General features: G+C 36.5%; 1 protein-coding gene across 1 annotated transcript; it reads right to left on the minus strand.

Annotated features, from left to right (window-relative positions):
- Positions 1–735: 735 nt before the first annotated feature.
- Positions 736–7,785, minus strand: C5H6orf62 (chromosome 5 C6orf62 homolog). The gene is made up of 5 exons (XM_053714806.1): positions 6,325–7,785; positions 4,530–4,706; positions 3,425–3,547; positions 2,583–2,717; positions 736–2,332 (listed from the first exon to the last, which is right to left on the minus strand). The coding sequence occupies exons 1-5, from the start codon at positions 6,451–6,453 to the stop codon at positions 2,207–2,209; spliced, it is 690 nt and encodes a 229-aa protein (XP_053570781.1). The 5' UTR covers positions 6,454–7,785; the 3' UTR covers positions 736–2,206.
- Between the last annotated feature and the right edge of the window lie 1,597 nt (positions 7,786–9,382).

Raw genomic sequence — 9,382 nt, forward strand, 5'->3', positions numbered from 1 at the left:
AAAGGGACACTGAGCCCAAATGTTTTCTTTCGTGATTCAGTTAGAACATGCAATTTTAAGCAACTTTCTAATTTACTCCTATTTTTTATTTGTTCTCTTCCTATCTTTATTTGAAAAAGGCATCTAAGTTAAGGAGCCAGCCAATTTTTGGTTTATACCCTGGACAGCACTTGTTTATTGGTGGGTGAATTTATCCACCAATCAGCAAGAACCCAGGTTGTTTAAGAAATGGGCCGGCATCTAAACTTACATTTTTGCTTTTCAAATAAAGATACCAAGAGAATGAAAAATTTGATAAGAGTAAATTAGAAAGTTGCAAGCTCTATCTAAACCACAAAAGAGAAAATTTGGGCTCAGTGTCCCTTTAATGACCAGGTAAATATCACAAAAATATAAACATTGCTATTCTGTTAGTGTTTAATATCCCTTTAAATGATATCCCTAAAAGTTGCATTGTTTGGCTATCTCAAAATGCAGACACAACCCTTGAAACATTTGTTTATATCTACTCTGCCAAGGTAACTACAGATAAAGGTTTTAAAAAATATATATATGTTTACACTGGCCATGATCAGACATTAAGGGTTTAATGTTGCATTGTGTTGCATCAGGAAATGGGAGTACTAAAAAAAATGTTTTATTTTTTTTTAGAGACCAAAGTACAATTGTGTTTCACCCTATTTTTCCTGTTTTCAGAATCCCTTACTAAACGCTTAAAAGCTGAATTATACCAAATCAGAGAAATATAATTTTATTACAATAGTGGATTCCTTGTGGTATCAAACATTACAAAAGTGATATCCCTTGCAAGCGAAATATAAGATACTGCCACAAAGCATAAACTTTGAGATTCACTGGTCCAAATGCATTGTATGATATTAAGGTGTTCATTCTTTAGTCTTTGAACTATGTTATTTGATGCCACTAATTCCCAAGATGGAAAGGTATGGTAACATACAGCAACATTGGTGTATTTACAGTAAAATATTTAATACTAGACTTAGAAAACTTATTTGTAAAACAGCCTAGCATTTTAAAGGTCTGCTCCCTAAATTGCTCCCTAAATACTGCAGCTATTAAAATACCACCTGTGATCAATATTGTTTTCAATGTAAATCTTTAAAGCGCATGTAAAAACATTAGAAAACTGGGGGGAAATAAAAGTTAACAAATAAGATCATTTTTACCTCATTTATTTAAATTTTCAATGTAATCCAATTTCAAAACAAAAGCTAGATACAAATTTAAACCAGATAAGCACTAGTTTTAGCCAAAGGGAGTAGACTTACACAAGTATAATCAAAAAAGGTGTAGAGACCTTTAAGTAAAGCCTTCTCTCAAAACAGTAGTCAACCTTATTTTCATTGCACAAAATTAAAAAATATTCCTTTCTGAACCAACTTTTTACATCAACCTTTTTTAGTTTACAACTTTATAACTTATTTTCCAGAACCCACAATGATTTTACAGAATTACTTTCATTTAGAAAAAAGTAATATCTGCACTAGCAGGTTTGTGTCGCAATTCCTCTCTCCAGAAAACTATGTGGTTTCTGCAATAACTAGTATTTAAAGACAATGTAGCTACTGCAGACTCCTATGCTATATTTGCATCTGTGCACCCTCTGTGGGGAATATATCGAGTTATGCAGCAACTGGGAGAATAGATTGAAATTAAAAAGTGCAACTTTGAGCTTAAAAAGCAAACTAAGACATAAAAAAAGCAAATGCTGGACAGGATCTTTCATATATAGGTCCCAAATGGGCTTTCATTCTACATCAGTAAATCATGGTTTCATATTACAGAATAGCAGCTGAGCTTCTCTCACCTGTGGCATTCATATTCCACCCTCAATACTGTTATCTAACACTAAATGTTACGTGACATGACCAGTGCAAATGGGAAGACCACCAAACAAAATACCTTGTGCTCTCTGATACATTTGATTTAGTGTGTCACAGTCCCTTCATTTCACATTAAAAGGCTAAAGCAGAGAAGTTGTAGAACTTCCTCTTCATACAAAGGTCCAAGCAAAACAAAAAAAAAAAAAAGTTCTGATACAAAATGAGGAAAAAAAAAAATCCAGCATGAAGGTTCACAACATACAAGTGTTCTGAGCATGAGTCCATATTCTTCTGGAATTCGGAGAAAAAAAAAAATAAAAAATTGCTGCTAATGTCCAATCTTCCCAGTTGGCTGGTCATCCTTATTCTGGCATGTAAGGGCGGAGGTGATCCTCAACTGTGCCAACCACCCAGTGGGTGAGCTGTTCTTGTGGCAAGTACAAGCAGATGCTGCATAACTTGAATATTGTGGCTTTGCTTTTAGGAGTCTGCACAAGGTATATGAAACAGAAGGGAAAACGCAAATAAGATAGAGATATACATCCTATGATCAATAAGTCTAGATTTTTGTTTTACCGCAGGGATTCACAAATTTGTACAAAAAAAAAAAAAAAGTAGAAGCAAAGAGATTTAAAATTTGAGTCGCACACAGCTTAAACCCATAAACAGAAAATGCTAATTTAAAAAAAGCAATATTCTGAACATTAAACAGAATACAATATGCATATATTATATTACCTGAAAGTGCTGTCTATCAATAAAGAGGAAAACCGACTGGCTAGGATTGTTTATAACAATTCCAGTCTTGTCCTTTCGGCTCAGTAAGTGCAGAAGATGTTTTTCATAATCTCCATGATGAAATTCAAATTTGGCCTAGCGGGAAAACAGATGTCTGTCAAACTTTTTTGTTCTTACAATTAGTAAGATTATATAGTAAGCTTTGACAATTAACCAAATATGACTAACAGGATTCCAAATAACAAGCTATAGCAGAAGATGTAAGTAAAAAAAAAAAAAAAATCAGTGAACTCATTAGTGGTTACCTACCCTTAGCCACAAGACTTTACAATGAAATCATTTGTCTAAATTTACATAAACAAAAAAAGGTAGGTATATTCAGACACTAGTCTGGATATTGACTTGGGAAAGGTAGGAGAGTAGACACCATTAATATACCAGGTACATTAAACCAAAGCCTGATTGGATGTGAGGTTTGCTTATTGTGTTTTACTTAAAAATAGCAACAACTATCAAGGACTTTTTCTTTCAGTTAAGAATATTCTTCAAAGATGCATGTAAACATTCAGTTATTATAACTAGAATAAATGGCTATTCATTTAATAAACATTGCCACATCTTGGTTAAGAAAAAAAAAAAAAAGCTGCTTGACCCATGTAACAGAAGACAAAAGGCCAACCCTGTTTTGGGGGGGGGGGGGGGGGGGTTTAAATACAAATTGTCTACAGGATTTGTTTTTTGAACCCTCTAGGAAGCATGAGATTTTTTTTATATGTTTTTTTAGAACAAAATACCAGACTTGTTTCATGTCCCTTTAATGCAACGAAGAAGAATATAAATACCTGAACAGGCCTAAAGGGCTCCTCAGATCCCTTCCATCTTGAAAAGAGAAGACAGACAATTTTTTCAATGTCATTTCGAGGCCAAAGAAAAAAGTCCATCTCCTGAGTGCATCCAATTACATCCTAGAAAAAAGAAAAAAAAATTAGCTTTTGCTACTTTAGTCTATAGCTGCAAAAAAGTTACAGAATTTAAGCTGTTAACTTAAAGTGATGGTAAATCCAAACGTTTAACAAAAGCTAGGATTTACCATCACTAAAAATCAAGTGGAGTTTAAAGGGACATTAAACCCAAATTTTGTCTTTCATGATTCAGATAGATAATACCATTTTAAACAACTTTCTTATTTACTTCTATTATCTAATTTGCTTCATTCTCTTGATATTCTTTCCTGAAAAGCATATCTAGATAGGCTCAGCAGCTTCTGATTGGTGGCTGCACATAGACACCTCATGTGATTGGCTCACCCGTGTGCATTGCTATTTCTTTAAGGATTTCTAAAGAATGAAGCAAATTAGACGTAAATTGGAATGTTGTTTAAAATTGTATTCTCTGTCTGAATCATGAAAAAAAAATTTGGGGTTTAATGTCCCTTTAAGTGATCAAATGTAAAAAAGGTTGCTAAACTCACGCTTTGTGCCGTTGAACAGCACTAAACTTAGCGGTTCTGCCCGCAGCACACTGATCTTCTACCAATGAGGTGCCACTTGAAACTCTAAACCAGTCAGCTGACACGCAAAACATTTGTTCAGAGGTGCAAATGTCACCTAATAGAACAGCAATGTGCCGTGGGCAGCAGGAGTCGTTGAGTTTAGCGCTGTGCAATGACACAGAAAGGGTAAGTTTAGCACCCTTTCTTTTACATGTTTGATCATTTAAACTCAACTTTATTTTTAGCGATGGTAAATCCTAGAGTTTGTTACACGCTTGGATTTACTGTCACTTTAAAATGGCTATGCAAAGAAATGGTAAACTGGTCTATAAATAATTGTCACCATCTCCACACTATTACCCAAAACTTCTAATTGGCCCTGAAGGCCATTCTAATAGATGTTGTGGGGAATAAAGTCACAAGGAGGAACTTCTACACCCCCCTTTTTTTTTTACCCTGCGCATGGACTGATAGCGTGGTGCATGAAGCTGTACAACATCCTTCTGCAGAAGCTCAAGGGAACTTTCCAAGGAATAGCTGGAATCCTGCACGCCTTTCAGAATATTTTCTTCATAATTATTGGTCATAACCGGTATCACATCAGCCACTTCAAACAGAGCCGACTTTTTCTTCTAAAAGAAAATACATAATATATTTTTAAGCAAAACAAATGTTTTCTAGTATAGAACTGCATGATAGCCAATGTTTTTCAACTTGAGTCAAGTACCATTAACAGGCCAAATTTAGAGGGACAGTAAACACCTAGAGTTTTATATAACATATTTAGTTATGCATAATGAAACTGATGCATATTTTATTTTACTCACTTTTCATATAATTTAGCTCTGAAAATAGAATTGACGATTGACATTTAAATACAGACTGGTGACTTCTCATGGTAAACTCCGCTATATATCTGTCCAGAATTTGCTTTAGAAGGTATAAATTGCAAACAATTGTTTTTGTTTCTAACTTAATGCCCCTGGCTAAGCCTTGTCATCTGTGGACTAAAGCCCAGATTGGCTCCTCCATATAAAGCATAAGATGGGAGAGGGGGCTATAGAAAAATACTTGCAATTATGAAATTGCAAGTTAAGACTTTGCTGATTTATTATTCTATAGCAGCACAACAGAAATGTTTTGTAATTGCAAAGGTGTTTAATATCCTTTGCCATTATTGGCACTTGAAAGCTGAAGTTTAGAGTCTAAACCTATAACCATAAAAACACCCAATCTTACTATTCTAATAACTATGGGGGGAGGCAACCCCCAACCACCTCTTAAGAAGTTTGTAGATAATGATGAATTACAATTTTTATTCATTAGCTGAAAAAACTTCTAAGAGCTAAGCAGCTATGTAGAGTGCATGAGAAATTAACATTAATATTATTTATATATCCACACTAGTCCCATACGAATAAGAAACTGTGGTATGAGTAAGAAATGTGACTACTATAACAGAGTGGACAAGTAAACTTTCTCCTGACTGGATAATTGTAGTATTTTTCCACCTCCGTATTACTCAAGCATATTTAAAATATATCATCTTGAAAATTATCCCAGGAAGTATTGGAAAAAATGCTGTTACTGTATTTTATCTGGATCTTATAGTAAAGTATTTAAAATTAAGGCATCTGTTAACCTGCTTTATGAATATTTAACTCTTCCATGTCAAATACAGTTTTGGCTTAAGATATTTTAGCACGGGAATACAACTGTTGCATACATAAGGTGTGCCCAAAAGGTTGATTGGCACCTACAATTAGGTCACAAGATTATTATGCGATTTACTATTTCCCTATCAGCCAGTAGTGCTAATATAGGCTCAAATTTTAAGAAATGTAAAATGTATTTTGCAACCACAATGGCTGATTGTGTAGCATATGCATAATGTATAATGTATATATAACTGCCAAAAACCTCAAAAAAAAAAAAATTATACCCAATTTATAATCTCTCATGTCAATTGTAGCTCCAACACAAGTACGGAAGCTACAGTTCCAATCATGCTGTGCAAAAGTGCAATGCCAACAGCCAGTTTAGAACCATTTTTGCACCACTTCTCAGAAAAGTAATCGAATCCATGAGCATTTCTATGAAATCAGGATTCAGACAGAAAAGGTGATAAGAGCACACAATATTAAAAAAAGGGCTACATGCTCATCTTCTACAATTTCCTAATAGCCTGACCTTTCTAGAAATATCCACACGTGTTTATAGGGGTGAACCTGCCCATCCTTTAAAATTTACCTTGTCTTTGAAAACAAAGGCAATATATATCTTGAAGTCAAACTGGTCAGCTAGAGACTCTTTCTTCTTTCTTAGCTGAGAGCGCAGTCTGTTCAGAGCCTGTTTCTTGCGAGAATTTGGGTCCCCCATTTTGCAACAGAGCTGATACTAATGCCTATGATGCCTGTTACTAATTTGTGTGTATATTTAGGACACCAGTTCAACACAAACCAGCCATGTTACCCTTTTTTATGTGACGTATTAAGTAAATATAACTGACAGGGTTCTTTCGGCAACACGTGATAATCCTTTGATACTAATGGGGTCAAGAAACAACAGAAAGGGCTGCAGTACCATTACAGACAAGGTGTTATTTTCTGATGGAAATAAGGGAGGCATTTTTTTAAACAAAAAGAGAAAAACTTTAGAACAAAAGCCATCAAAACGTCAAGGATAAGATGTTAAAATGACGTTCCTACAATTAACCTGTACCATAAAAACAAAAGCCATCCTGCAAAGCCAAGTCATCTCTCAGCTAACAAAGGGAAAAAAATAAAACCAATAAATCAGCCCCAATTCTACATTATATAGTTAAAGAATGTTACTTTTCCTTAGATAAGACCCCCTTTTTCAACTTCTGTATGGAGATATTATTTATGTTTGTTGTAGGAAAAAAGTTGTACACAGCAAAAGTCAAGTTGTCCCAAGCAAAAGTCAAGTTGTCCCACATTATCTGGGACCACAGAGCGTATGAGTAGGCCCATGTTTGACCGCTGCTGACACCCACCGGGGAGGAAAACCATTATGACAGGGATAAAGGCAGTAGGGGAAGGGGTGTACTAAAGGAGTTGCACTAAATGGCACTATCCCTGTCAATTGCAATTTTTTCTGACTTCCCTTTGTGGGATCAGCGGTGAGGAATTGGTTTTGTCATGTCGCGATAGAAGGCGACACCATATAACTTAAATGCGGTAGTACGATATCTACAGTGGGAATTAGAAGACTGGACTAGAAAAGTCACGAATAAGGGTGTCACTGATGTCCTAAGCGCAACGGCTGCCTGTCATGTCTGTGCGGTAGGCTGCGTGCGGGTTGTGGGGCGGATGTCTCTGCAGGGGAAGGCTAGTTAGGGCGAGAGCTCCGGGGGGATCCATGTCAAGAGAAGACCAGGGCCCCCAACGGACCCCGCTGCATCCTGGCTGCACCGCTTAGCGGGCCGCACACCCTGCTCCACCCCGACCCACCCATAGTCCGGACCGGGGAGTGCTGTGACTTGCGGGAAGGTGGAGGCTAAGGGGGAAGTTAAGGTAGCGAATCCAGCACACCCTAGGAGTTATGAAGGTCTGAAAATTAAACACGTGCGGCTTCCCTCAATCTAATTGCAAGAATTAAGAAACACAAGCCGGAACACCGGCGGGTGCCCAAACTCCACAGACAAACACCTCGCACACACAAGAACAAGATGGCCACCACTGCGTCACCTCTTGGCTACTCCCGCCAGGGATACTCCGAGTCAAGCCATTTAAAATAGGGGGGATAGAAATATATAAAAAACGCATTTACGCATTTTATAGCGAAATTAAGAAAAATGTAGATTTATGTCAATATTAAAATTTTTCTATATCGTATTGTCAGTATTTCTGGAATTCTATTTTAAAAAAAACCATAACAAATACTTATTTAACTCTTGGGCCTCCCATGTATTTTTTCTAAATGGTCACGCCCGCTGCTAGTCATGCCTAATTATGATGACGGCAGTTCACATGACTCGTTGTACAAACGTTTTTAGCTGTCACAGCTGAAATATTTTTTTTTAACTGAAACTTTATTCTAAATTAACATTTCTAACAATGCAAGGATTCTGTCAGACAGTAGGCGGTAGGCGGTATCTTCGCCAGATCAGGAGCCAAAAATTAAACTGCTGATCACTCCAGAATACCGAGGCAAATAAAATTAAACCTTATAATTATATACATAAACCTGCACTTAATTAGTTAAAAAAAAGTTTAAAGGGACAGCAAACATTTAACATAATTGTGCGGTACGTGCATAATGAGAGTCTTACCCTCGAAAAAAACTCTTTCCTCTATTTTTATGCTACTCAATGTCCTACTATATATTCCTTATAGCCCTCCTGGCTGGTGCTGTTGTTAATTTTTTTGTTGTAATGCATAACAGGATTGTTCCCTAATCACAACTTGCTGGATTGCGCTATTCACTTCAACATAGTTTGCTCTGAAAAGGTGTAAAAGCCGGAATAAAACGGGTTGAAACAGGTCCTTTATGAATGAAATTGATGCAGAATATATTGGGATGTGTTAGATAATCTTGAGAACAATATTTAGGAACAAGAATTGTTGTGATATAATATTTAATTAACCCTTTAACAACCAAAATATCTGGAACAGGACGGAACGGCACCTTCCCAGCAACCCACATAGACCATAATTTAATCAGTCACAAACCATCCATGGAAACTGCGATCCAATGCCTATTCCAGCTTGTAATACTCTTTTTAGCGAAATATGATGGAACGGCAACCTCCTAGTAAAAGACAGACCAAATTCACCAGCCACACATGACTAGATGTGATAAGTGTAAGCAGCCACAAACCTTCCACGGAAACCGCTTTCCAATACCCGTTACGGCCTGTAATACTTTTTTTTCACAAAATATGATAGAATGGCACCTTCCTAGCAACATAGGCAGATTAAAATCACCAGCCACACATGGCTAGATGTGATAATTGTAATCAGTCAAAAACTATCCATGGAAACTGCGTCCCAATACCGTTCCGGCCTGTAACTTTTTTTGTGAAATGTGATGGAATGGCACCTTCCTAGCATTATTGACAGACCATATTCACAAGCCACACATGACTATATGTGATACGTGTAATCCGTGTTCCGTTAACTGTTCTGGCCTGTAATACGCTTTTTTCACAAAATGTGATGGAACAGCACCTTCCCAGCAACATAGATAGACCAAAATACAACATAACAGACTAGAACGGCACCTTCCTAGCAACTCACATAGATAAAATTCACCAGCCACACATGACTAGATGTGATAAGTTTTA

This window comes from Bombina bombina, chromosome 5, assembly GCF_027579735.1.
Source record: "Bombina bombina isolate aBomBom1 chromosome 5, aBomBom1.pri, whole genome shotgun sequence".
Lineage (NCBI taxonomy): Eukaryota > Metazoa > Chordata > Amphibia > Anura > Bombinatoridae > Bombina > Bombina bombina.